The 13,197-nt window shown below is 39.5% G+C and overlaps 1 protein-coding gene across 1 annotated transcript in view; it reads left to right on the forward strand.

Moving 5' to 3' along the window:
- The first annotated feature begins 372 nt into the window (after positions 1-372).
- LOC115397797 (kinase suppressor of Ras 2-like) overlaps positions 373-13,197 on the forward strand; it is a 115,999-nt gene continuing 103,174 nt past the window's right edge. Inside the window, exon 1 of the mRNA XM_030104258.1 lies at positions 373-629. Coding sequence (XP_029960118.1) covers positions 456-629 — 174 coding nt within the window. The 5' untranslated portion in view covers positions 373-455. The remainder of the gene's footprint in view (positions 630-13,197) is intronic.

Raw genomic sequence — 13,197 nt, forward strand, 5'->3', positions numbered from 1 at the left:
GCTGAACAGCTTCTCTCTACCTTTTTTTTTTCTGTTTTTTTTTCTTCTTCTTCCCTTTTCCTCCATCTGAAACGAAGGGGGCACCCAATGGATGCTGAGGCAAAGCGCGAGGTCCCGCTCGATGTCTTCTCCTCGTGCTTGAATTAGCCTGCGGGAGCACCTGGATGAACCGGGAGGAACTCGGAGGACTGTCGTTGCAATGGAGTCGGCTCTGTCGCGGCGCAAAGCGCGTCTCTGAACGTCCAACACCTCGGTTTCATGGCGCTCTGCGGGTCGCTCCGCTCCGTGGGCTTCTCCACGTTTCTTTTCTGAATTAACATTTTTTTCCCCTCCCCATTCTATTTTACCTTTTCTTTTTTTTTTTTTTTTTTTTTTAATAAGTGTGTTTCATTTTTTTCTTTCTTTTTTTTTTTAAGTGCAAAGGGAAAAAAATAACGTCCACTGCTCGCAAAACTATGAACGAGGAGATGACCAAAAGCGAGGAGCAGCATCTTAGTTTGCAGAAAGCCTTGCAGCAGTGCGAGTTGGTGCAAAATATGATAGACATAAGCATTTCTAGTTTGGAGGGTTTACGGACCAAATGTGCCACATCCAACGACTTGACACAAAAAGAGATCCGCACGCTGGAGGTAAGCAGGATGTACATCTCTCACCTACATTAACGGGCTGCTGTTTATTTCTAGGCCACTGTGCAGGCTTTTATCTTTTCTTTTTTTTTTTTACAAATTGCCCTGGTTTAAAGCATACATTTTGCAGCCATGAAACGTGCAAAGAAAAAAAAAAAAACATGTTGGTGTTTAAAGGCGCGCTGCTGTGTGGTTTTTTTGGGGGGGTTTTGTGCAGTGCAATAAATCAGAGAGGCCACGGGGCTGCAGTGGGCTGCTGGAGACTTGCGCATTCTGCAGGTGGCGGGGAGAGAAGGTGGCTCTTCTTCTCCGTCAGGATGGGATCTGAGGCAGCCGAGGCCTGTCGGCAGCCCCGTGTTTACAATCCATTACCGATGTGCCACAGCCTGCGCATCTGCTCCGGCGGCGCAATCCCGGGCCCGGCGTTACGCAAGGGGCGCGCAGATTACTGAGATTGCTCCAAAATATCGTTATCCGTTAATTGGCCCGTAGGGTGTTCCCGCAAATTGCGTTGCATAAGAGCCATCATATGTTGTATGTTTTTTTTTTTTTTCTTTCCTGGAAGATATCCCTCTGTCCGCTTTGAGACCACATAAAACCTGTCGGAAAAAATAAATAAAACCCGTCCCTGCTCTTCTTCCTCCTCCTCTCTTTAACCAGTGTCAAGCTGTTACAGGACATAAAAATGCCATAAAGTGCGATAAGGTCACTGAAAACTCACTATTCCAGCCCTGCGGACTGAGCACAGCGCTTAGGGCCTGTAAGAATCTCATGCTGATGTCTCAGGAGATTTAAACAAACACCATTAAGTGTGATAAGGTCCCTATAATATCACCACTGAGTATCTGTGAGTGTGTGTGTGCACCATCAACACACTTCGCCTTCCTAGTGAGGGTATAATTGAGATCTGAGTGCTTATTGTGAAACCCCCTTAAAAAGTCTCAAACATGTTGCGTATTTATGTCTGAACTGGATAAAAGGACAGAAATTTCATCTAAGAAGGATGAAAAGTAGTACAGGTGCGTATTTCCCGTTAGTGATGTGCAGATTGGTGTGAGCAACACTTAATAGAACTCTGTGGAAAGTCTGTTGTTTGTTATTCTTGGATCAAGGTGCAAAGGTCATGGGTTTGAGTCTGGGCCAGGCCTTCCTGTGTGCAGTTTGCACCTTCTACCTGTGCATGTGTGTGTTTCTCTCCACGTGCTCCAGTTTCCCTCCATGTGCTCCAGTTTCCCTCCATATCCCCTGCCACACACGGCCATCATCTTTCAGACAGCCCATTTCTACTGCACTTCTGTGGATAGTATGAAAATAATTTAATAGCCCAAGGAGAAGACAACAAGCATCTTAACTCTGTGTTTAATCAAAGCCAGGCATTAAAAAAAAAGAACTTTCTGTGCTCGCTTTCCAAAACCAGTCCTTCTTTGGAGCTAAAATTGGAAACGTTGTCTTTCTCAGGTTAAAAACTGGCCCACTTTACAGACAATTTACCATTTTCAACTCATTCAACCCTCAAGTGCATCAACTGCAGAGGTGTTGATGAAAGAGTTTCAGCAATCTGCACATTGAGGCGGCACATTAGAAGCTGTTTTTTTTTTTAACTTTTTTTTTAAATAATAATGATAGTATAGTGTCACAGAGATGACACATTTTCATTTGATCTTGCCACTTCAGTAATGAGCAAATAGAATGAAGTAAAGTTGATGAAACTTACTGTACATATTAAATCTCATTCTGGAGTGAGACAGTTTCCAGTTCTACTCCACTTTTTTGCAGCAAACTACATTTTGTAAAAGTAAAACCTGATTTTACTTTTAAATTATGAAATGTGTAATGTATTAACACACTTGGTTACCAATTTATTTGTTTTAGTTTAGACACACCAAAAAAGTCAAGACTCTTAAGTATCATTTTTCAACGAGGGCACAAGTTTGAGTTGGAATAGTTTGGACGAGAAAAGAAAACACACCATCTAAAACAGTTTGGGTTTTCTTGTTGATCAAAACAATTTTGCCAGCCAGCAGGGCAGCATGGTAGAAATCTACCTGGTTCTTTTGTGTCTTTCTGTGTGCAGTTTGCATGGTCTGCCTGTGCGCTTTTTACCTCTGGGCGTTTGGATTACCTCCCTCACTCCAACAGCCAGGACTTGAGGTTAATAATTAACCTGAAATGTATTATCAGTGTAAAACAGCCTCGCTGTGTGTGTGTGTGTGTGTGTGTGTGTGTGTGTGTGTGTGTGTGTGTGTGTGTGTGTAGTCTGATGTACTGGATTGTCCAGGTATGGAGGAACCCTGTGAATAATGTGAAAACACAATGCGGAGAGCTGTGTAACTTCACAAAAATTCAGATTTTAATGTTTTGACTTGTATTCCTTCAAACAGTCCTAACATGACCTGACCTGACCTGACCTTTGTCACATGACTGGACCAGTTTGTATGATGGAATGACTGAACATGCAGGTACACACATACTTACCTTAAATGTTACATTAAATTGATTAATTGCAGCCATATTCACTGTTCGTGGCAAGCAGACACACAGAAACATCAAGATTGAACTGAAACAAACATTACAAAATAATGAATGCTGAAAGTTTTGTCACGTAAGTTACTTTCGAATATGAAACAAAAAAACACTTTGAACTTCCCAAATTTATCATCAGTGGTAAATTGTTCACACTTGCAGATGCAGCCACAACAACTTCAGTATAGTGAAAAATGTAATTTTGCACTTAATAAACTCAATAATATCTTATATTTACTACACATCTATCGAGGTTTCATTGTTTATAATTCTACAAGAGAAATCATGAAATTTAAGAATGCAGTGAGTAGAAATATTAGAGTATATCATAAGATTAGATTTTTTCACCAGAAGCCCTATTTTCACAATCAAAATGTAAAAAAAAAATAGTCAATACCTTTTAATTAATGTTATGAGTGTGGAAAATGTGTAGAGTGTAGAAATAACTGGCACAAAACTTCAATGATATTCATTTTTTTTGACTCACCTACATGTATGCAAGCAAGCCAGTGTGAATAGAAATTATATGTAAAAAAAAAAAAAAATTACTAAACTTAAACTTAAAAAGCTGGACGAAAAGGGAGCTGACAAAATCATCCTTTTAATACTTTCAACAACACATTTCAAATTAAAACAACCAAACCAATGAACTTGTATTGACGTCTTAAGTTTAATTTCACACAGCTTAAAGCACACTTTATTTCCCTGCACAGAGTTATAAAAAGTAGACGTAAAGTCACATGTCATCCCTCTTATGAACTCTTTTCATTTCTTTGGCAATTCAGATGCCTTGGTTAGCAAAGTTAATCAGTTTATGAGTATCCTGGCAGTATGGCTCTGATATTCATTAAATTCCTGAAAATAGAGAAATTAATATTTTTGCCCATATTCTTCAGTATATACATATACTAATTATCATGAGCTTCTCATTATTGTCACAAACACACAATATCATTATAGAACTGAAAGTTATTGAAGGAAAATGGGCAGAATATCTCCTTCACAATGCTTTTTTTGTGAAAATGTGTTACTCGGAAACAGAAGTAAAAATTGAGAACTTAAGAAGTCAAGACGCCAGGTCACGGGGTTGGCCTGGTTGTTTTGGTGATAAAACCACAAACATTTATGTAGAGAACAACAGGCTTTATACATTAATGGTGAGTACACTGACGCTCGCAGGTGGATTGCTGTTACGGCTAACTCTCCACAGTAAAAATACCCAGGAGAAAATGGACGGGCAGTCATGACGCTCTGGTGGCAAACGTTTTATGTACATTTAATCGAGCATGAGCAGAAGAATATAGTGTAACTTTAATCTGATGTTGTGTTTCTGGAATTCATATCAAACTTTGTTGAGACTTTACTGAAATGCAACAAATGACAAGAGTTTGCTGCCATTTTCATTGGATTGAAGTTATATTATTGGATCTAAGCAGCGAGTCTTTTAACCTTTCAGTGTAAAAGCATAAAACATGCTCATGTTGATTTAGATCTGGGGCACACATCTTAAATCTTTAAATGGTAGTGCCCATGGGAACCTGCTGAGACATGTTCAGTGAAAGCAGCATGATTGGAAACTTGTCATGAAGTTTATAAAAGTCTCCTTTCACAGTCCTGTTAATCCTTGAAGCAGGTCTGAGCGGGAAAGAGTCGACAGCCTTTGTTTTAGAACGTCAGGATGCATTCCTGGTAGTGCTTTGCTTCAGTGCTTTCATGAGTCAGCTGTGGCTCAGGTGGTGGAGCGGATTGTCCTCCAATCCCAATATCTATCTCTCGGTTCAATCTCTTACCCTGCTAGTTCATTTGTCAGAGTGCCTTTAAGCAAGACACTGAACCAAGATGGTCCCAATGGTATGTGAGCATTATGCATGATAGCTATATAAATGAGACTGTGAAATTGCTTCAATAATGAGTCATATAAATGGAATCAGTTAATTTGACTAGCCTGTAGTGCTTTTTATGATTAAGCTATATGATTAAAAGAGCAAAAAAAAATCAAGGAAAGTTATTGTGTTTGAGCTGCGATGCTTTGATCTGACCAGTTTGTGTATTTGAGTGTGTGGACTACTGCACTAAATAGCAGAAAAACCAATGTGAATTCAGGCCAGAGTGCTATATTTTGGAAGCCATGTATTGTTGTGGGCTTCGATTTTGCCGTTGTTAAATTTAGAAGACAAGTCCCTTGTAAAAACAGATTTTAGAGATATCCAAGAACATGTACAGACCTCTGCAAACGCTTCTGCGCCAGGATGAAATCATTTATTCTTCTTATTTGCCATTTTGATTATTAAATGAATATGAAACAAAATATTAGAAATACTGAAAAGAAAAAAATTGGCATATTAAAGAGATAAACATAAAAACAAACATAAACATTATTGAAATTGAGGATGTACTCCTGTGAATGGTCTTCTTGTCGTCACTTTGTCGGACTTGTGGTTGTCTTCATGTTATTGGAGCTTGCTCTGGGTGAAAGCAGGTTACACTTTCAGCAGTCCGTCAGAGCAGACACAGACAAACCATTTAACCACATGCATGCTTTGGGACTGTGAGAGGAACCCACACTGTGCTCGCTGTGAGGCAAGGGAACTCTGAACTGTGGAGCTACAAAGTCCCAGGAGAGCATGGACAAAAAGTTCCTCTGTGGGAGCCGTTTCCAGAGAGTTGCACCACTGTCCTGTGAACAGGGCTTGATATCATCTTAAGTTTTTAAGAATTCTTAGTAAGTTTGTTAAAATCTGTGAAATATCAAATATATTATACCCAAGTGATGGACCCTCTGATCCAGTGAAGATTTTTCTACCACATCCTCGTCATAACGAACCTAAAATACAGACTGTACCACAATCTGTTAGCAGTGTTGAGCGTTGACCTTGTTTCATCCGAAAGCTTTGCTAAGAATAGCAGCAGCCTATACTACTATCTGGATGAGGTGTCAGACTGGTTTCCATTATTATGATTACACATTGTTGGTGGTTTCCCTTGGATACACAGGAGTGATCAATGCACATAATGAGCATCCTTTTTTTTTTTGGAGGGTTTCATGGAGCCATGTGATAGTGTGTCACGTGATCCAATTATGTATTTAGTATAATAGAAATGAATGCAGGTCAAAACAAGTGTACTTCATTCATATTCAGATACAAGAGCTGAACCAAGCATTTATTGGCTTTACACTGTCTTCTAAGAGCAGTGATGTTGCAGATGCTATTTTTTGCTTCAAAAGCAGAAATGAGGTGTTTTCAATTGAGATGATAAAAGGCTATGAGGAACAGTTCAATTACCAGAGTTCACAAGGATAAAGTGTTTATGCTTGAAGCAAACTAGGTCAAATGTTCAAATGTGATGAGAGTTGTCTGATTATGTCTAAAGCCGCAAGGATTTATACTTTTTTTTTTTTTTTAAACTAAAAGTCACACTCAAAGAGTATGTGAAAGGCTGAATGCCCCGCTGGCAAAGTCTGTCTGAGGGACTAACAAAAAAGTAGTGTATTGCCACTGTCTTCACTCAAGAACACATCTATGTCCAATATTGACCTTATTTAGCTTGGTGATTGATTTACACTGACATCTATAAATATGTCTCCTCAGCTACAACCCTCTGCTGTAGTGATGGGAGTTTTGACTCTTGTCACAGACCCCGTTCTCACAATTTGACTCGACTCTTTCATCTTCCAGGCGACTCGTCTGATGTTTTTGTCAATAAAATGAACATTTAGCCAAAAATAATGCAGAAAGAATTAGTGAAACTAAAAATATCTTACACTATATTGTTATATGTCTTAATATACCCAAAATGGAACAGACTCATGAGCCTCTGTATGCCACATTATAAACTTCAAATTATAAAGTGTAAGAACTTTTTGAATGTTATCGCCCAGGAAGTCTATGTTTCACCTGTACGTTGTCATCGGTAAACCTGCCGCCGCCCCTCCTGCTCACTGTGTACACACATACACACACACACAGACGCTGCATATCGTGTAGTGGACCGTTCATGGAAGTTACTCAGCTCGTTGACTTAAAGAGTCGGCTATAAGAGCCGCGTCGTCCATTTTTGACACATCACCACTTCATTGAGCCAGTAGAGCAGGAGGCCGTGGCTCAGTTAGTAGAGTAGGTTCATAGACTTCATCTCCCCCGGTCGATACATACGACAACGTGTCCTTGAGCGAGATTCAGGTCTCCATATTGCTTGCAGTGGACGACTTGAGCAGCTCGCATTTTAGCTATCTCTGTTGGTGTTTGGGTGAATGTGACTCGATAGGCTGCAAAGTTTTTTGAGGACTGTCGGAAAATTATTCCAACAACAGCTAGGATAGAGCTTCGTACATATTTGATGTTACAGTCCAGGCACGCGGGAAGGTGTTTGAAGTAGATGGGGCTGGCAGCTGAATGAATGAAGGAGTGACGTCATTGCATTTTTTTCCCTGCTGCATAGTGCATCGCCACTCAGGCTACTGGCTGGAAGCCATATGATACACACAAATAAACATTAAGAAGTTCTAACAAATTCACATTGTATTACATTTTTTCTCCACGAGGAGGTCGGCAGCAATTCACCACATGACAAGAACAGATAAGAACACAATCACTTTCACAGCCATTTTAAGCGCTGTCCATGGTGCTGAAGATGCAAAAAAACAATCAGGTGGGTCTAAACTCCAAAACTCACCCCCTCTGACATGGCAGATAGTAAGGATAGATTAGAATAACACCAATCTGTTGGTTGCTTGCTGTTGGTTTGCGGAACACAAGTCCTGCAAACCAACAGCAGGCAACGAACATATGGAACAGCCAGCGGCGGGTTGTGCTAAGCTGCTAGCTGACGTGACTTCAGTGTCAGCTGCCACAATGTTGTTGTTTTTACCTTTGTCATCCTCGGGAACATTCAGTTTTATTTTTTTTGGAAGGATTGCCTGTGAAAAAATCCGATATTCTGTTCTGCTTGCTGTCTGCCATCATTGTTGTTTGACTGCGAAGAAGCTGCTTCCAGGCGAGGGAGGAGTCTCTCAACAAACAATTTAAATTTAACGTCTTTTAAAATAGATTTTTCCACATATTCCTACAGCTCTGTGTAAATCAATTCCACACATACTTATATATATATATTTTAGTCAACGCTAATGTAACGCTAGTGTAAGGTAAGCTTGCAGCCGCCGCCAGGGGGGCTGCAGCAGCACCCCCCCCCCCCCCCCCCCCCCCCTTCCTGCACTAGTGTTACAGTTACAATAATAGATTTAGACACTAAAATGATCTCATCAGGTTGAATACAGGATTGTAACTGAACTGAACTCTTCTAGTTTATTTACGTGCTCACATCACCCCCGTCTTCAAGGGGGACAGAAGTTTTCCTATTAGCAAACATGCTATTATCACTCTTTTCCATTTAGAGTTGTGTTTCTGTCCATGCTGCGTTTTTGAATCCAATATTGATGCTATTTTTAGTTTAGTTCTCTGCTTCCAGCAACACCTGAGGGAAATATCTGGCTAATAAGCTCCAGCCGTCTATTGAACCATGTAGATTAAACCTAATCATGAATTCAGGAGTTTTGTTGTGATGGTTGTGAGCATAACTGTGTCTGTTTTGAGTCAAGACAACTAAACTAATCAATTCAATTTGTTTGTTTTTTTCCCAAGTATTGTGGAACATCTAAATTTATGCTGGCAACTTGCTAATGTTGAGTTTTGTCCCATTACTCATGTCCAAATCCAGTTTCGGCTGAGTGATCCATCTATTCTACTCTTTCTTCAGGGGTTAAAGTACTGAAATTGCTTCTGTAGATTACACAGCGTAAATATTTCTGCATTTTTGGGTGAACCAAAGATCAGACAGTTTCTAGTCTATTTTTAAAGCTTGCTGTGATCAGTGCTGTAATTCTGTAAGAGTTGCGAGGAAGGTAAAATAAGAATTAAAGTTGTGTTTCACAAAATAATGTTCTGATGTTATATATGTTACATACATACATATCATGGTACCATTTTATTCTGGGTTGACTGAAAATGGCAATTTTAGTTTATTTATGGAGAGTTTTTTTTAATTCAATACTTTTGTGACACAAGCCTTCAGATTGCGAGAGGGTCATTTTACTATTTTATTACCTGATCTCTTTTTTTAATACACTATTTGAGTGAAAGGATTTTTTTTCACACTTATTCACAGAAGTCTGAACACATAAAAACGGTAGTGTTTAAAGGTGAATAAAGAAAACCCTGTTCACTCAGCACTGCCCCCTGTAGTGAGGCAGATGGCCTCAACTCCGCATTTTCATTACAGGTTATGGTAAAAAATAAACAAACAAACAAACAAAAAAAACAGACAGACCACTTACATATATGGACCAGTTTTTACCTCTACACTTTATTTTACACCTTAGAAGTCTAAATTTGAGAGGTTTAACTGATTGGTTGTTCCCTTTTTCTACAGGAAGAATATTCATTGCAGTTCTAGACATTCATAATGAATAAAGTCCAGGGCTGTGTTCGAAACCGCATACTTACCTACTACTCATACTAACTTATTGAGTATGCAGTGTGTTTACACTGGCAGTATGCGATTTTGAGTATGCGAGAAGTTCCCGGATGCATACTGCATTCGCCAGAAATGTTGAGTATACATCGTGTGTTCACCACTCATACTGAAATTGCCCAAGATGCAACGCAACGGACATTTGAATAAACTTTATTCAGTTCACAATGACTGTTTCTTCATGATGTACATTTAGCAAGCTGAGTATGGTTCTAGATTTAATCTTCCCTCCATTGTTTGTGCTCGTAGGTATGTTATGTTACGAGATTTCTGATTGGATTGACAATGATTAAAAATAGTAATAAAAAAAAACAAAACAAAAAAAACAAAAAAAACCCCTTACATCTGAGAACAAGTCCATGCTGAAAGCAACCATGATGTACCGAAGACGGCGAGCCGATCTTTGTTGAAGAGCCGAAAAAACTCTCCGTCGGTAAAGCATCGTAATTGGCATAATAAGTGGTCCGTTAACGGGACACCGGTCCAAACGGCGATGTTAAGCGACTTATATTGCTGAAAGATTGCCTTCTTGTTTTCAAAGTAAAAGCACAGATGTATCACTGAGGTTTTCTTGCATGAGAAAGGGAAAGGGGTGGTTTATTTTGGTGAAAATAACCGGAAGTGCGTTGCTCACTGCGGCTGGCTTGAATTTCGCCGAATTCGTCCGAACAAAATCATAAACGGCTGGTATTCGGTCAAATAAACGACACACTCGGGCTCTAAACCACCACTTTGCCGCCTAATTTTAAAAAAAATCTCGATGAAGTTATACATTTGACGAGTTTAGAGCTAAAGTGAAATCAGCTTTAGCAGATCGATTTCTGCTCATGGAAGAAGTGCAATGCATTGTGGGTTATTATGTAGTATGCTGTAGTGTAAACGCTTCGCATACTGTTTGATGGACTGAGTAAGCAGGATGCAGGATGGATAGTATGACTATGTAAGGATGTAGTAGACAGTATGCGGTTTCGAACACAGCCCAGGACTTTTAGTCTGACAGATCAGATGCAGCTGGTGAGACAGTGACAGTCTGCTGCAGATTCATTAAGTGTTCTCGTTTATCTGGATTAACAGATAACCCTAGTCAAGAGGTCGGGTTAGCTTGTGTCTGAAAACGTTCTCCATGACAGACTTTAGAGTCATCAAATTTCAGAGTCAGACTTTAGAGCCTGCCTTAATTAATAGCTAAAATGCTGGTTTAGTTGCGATGGTCAGAATTTGGTTGATGTCAGGGAAGGTGACAGAGTAAATAATGAGGCTGTACGGATGTAGAGCTGAAGAGGTTTAACTGTACTATTGGTCCCATTTGATTGGTGTTGGCTCCCTATTGTCCGAAATAAGAAGTCTCACATGTTTATTACACAAACATGTTCCTATCAAAAATAAATTACACAACAAGGATGTTGTGGTAACTTCTAAAAATAGAAGAAGACTTTCCCCAAACTGGTGCGACAAAGATGGAAGTATAGCATTCTTGGAAATGTCTTTGTGTGTGCTTGATTGTATGCCTGTGTTGCAACACCTGAATTCAGTAATGAACAGGTGTGGCCAGATACATTTTTCCATAAACTGTGGGTCTGAAAAGCTTGGAGAATATTCAGCTTGTAGCTAATGACCTGCTAATTGCTATATGAGCTTCACCTGGATCAGATCTAAAAACTTTCTTTTAAATTTTGTTCATATTAAGATGTTCTTTCTGGACTCAATTTGACTCCCTTAATATGTTGGAGCTTTTCTCTAAACCACACACAAAGTTCATTCTTATCTTTTCTCAGTGAACAGTAATCTCAGTCTAGGCCTTCACGGAAAAAAGAAAGAAAATAAAAACAATAATAAAATGCTTGATTTTCAGCATCATTTAGCTCATTTTTCTTTATTTTATTAGGACCAATATTTGAGTAATATGAATATATTTAAGCTACCACCTACACCACGATTCTAATATAAATGTTGAAGTCGTTTCTACTAGAAACCACTTTGTGGCGCTGTGGCCTCCTTACCTGTTTATTTGGCGCAGGTGAGGCTCATCCTGCAGGTCGATCACTGATCCGAAAAAAAAAAAAAAATTGTTTCAGCATTGTTGATCTGTGTGGTTTCAGGGTGTACTTCTACTTGGATAACACTGATACTCTTAACTTGCTTGTTTGGAAATACTTCCAGCTTTAGCAGAAGTGTTGTGCCTGTCCTAACAGTCTGCGCAGCGACGGAGACAGAAGGTGAAGATAATAAAGTGGGATCATTTTCAGCTCGTGGCTTGCTTTTGTTAGCCTGCTAGCCCCAGCAGCTTATGCTCGTGCACCTGCAGTTCAGTATGTCCATGTGGGCTTTTAGCTTTCATTGCCAAATCTGCTCAGTCTATTTTTTAAATAGCTATACCACTCATTTTTAAAAAAGACTTTTAAAGCACTTAGTGCATAGTTGCATGTGCCAACTTGTCTTGTTCTTAACAAGCCAGGCTGAATGAATGGTCAACTTGTCATTACCAGATAAACTAGTACTTCCCTGATAGTTAGATGTCGTTTATCAATAAATTGTGTTTCAGGTGACTGTTATAGACTGCTTACAAACAAGCAATGTACCTTTTATTTAGACAATCAAACAACTTTGTCATGAAAGATAATTCAGATATAGATTATTTGAACATAGGTCTGCGGAGGGGAGTCTGGTTTTGATATATAAAGCACTTTCAAACCTATAAATAAAAGGTTAATTGATTGATTAGCTTACCAACTCTTTAAAACGTTTTATTTTTTATTTTTTAAGTGAATATCTAAACAGTCTTTCTCCACATTGTGTATTTTATTACTGTTTGAACATCATCATCATGTCTGTTTGTTAAGAAAATTGTAATATGTGTAAATATCATTTGAATTTTGATGATTAGAGAGTGATTTTGAGAGTGAGAGAGAGTGATAAGAAACCCCTTGACTTGTGGACAACAACAATCATCGATTATCATATTTCAAGGTACTGTGGGACGCTTGCTGCATCTGAAAGATGCCCATGATTCTTTTCTTAGTAAGGATACAAATGTTTTGATGATTAAAAGTCTGAGCTGTTATTCTATTTATGTCAGGCAGATATATGCATGTCATTAATCCGTGCACAGATAAAGTGAGTGGAATATTCTTAGTCGACACAGTGCGAGTCTTCGCGGTGTTATTTGCTGCAAGACATCCACACACTCGGCCGGGGTGAGTGTGTGCTTCTCCGTAGGTGTGGATGGAGCAGTCGCCTTATCCGGCAGAGTGTTAGCGGCCGTGGGCAGCTGCTGCTGTAGGGTTTTCTGCATTCAGAGGTGACTTGCCGGTCCCTCCTCCACTGGTTTCTACTTTGGTATGCGCTGATGTAGGCCAACGCTGTCTAATTTCTCGCAGTCATTTTGTAGGTGTACTCTTGGAATCAGGCCCATCCACATGCATCATCCTGAAGTCTTTCAGCATCACGTCACTCACTGTGCTCCTTGTTTTACCATCGCTTTCAATCAGACCCACTGTTCCCGCACAAACCTGCTTAGTAA

Source organism: Salarias fasciatus, chromosome 12, assembly GCF_902148845.1.
Source record: "Salarias fasciatus chromosome 12, fSalaFa1.1, whole genome shotgun sequence".
In the NCBI taxonomy this organism is placed as follows: domain Eukaryota; kingdom Metazoa; phylum Chordata; class Actinopteri; order Blenniiformes; family Blenniidae; genus Salarias; species Salarias fasciatus.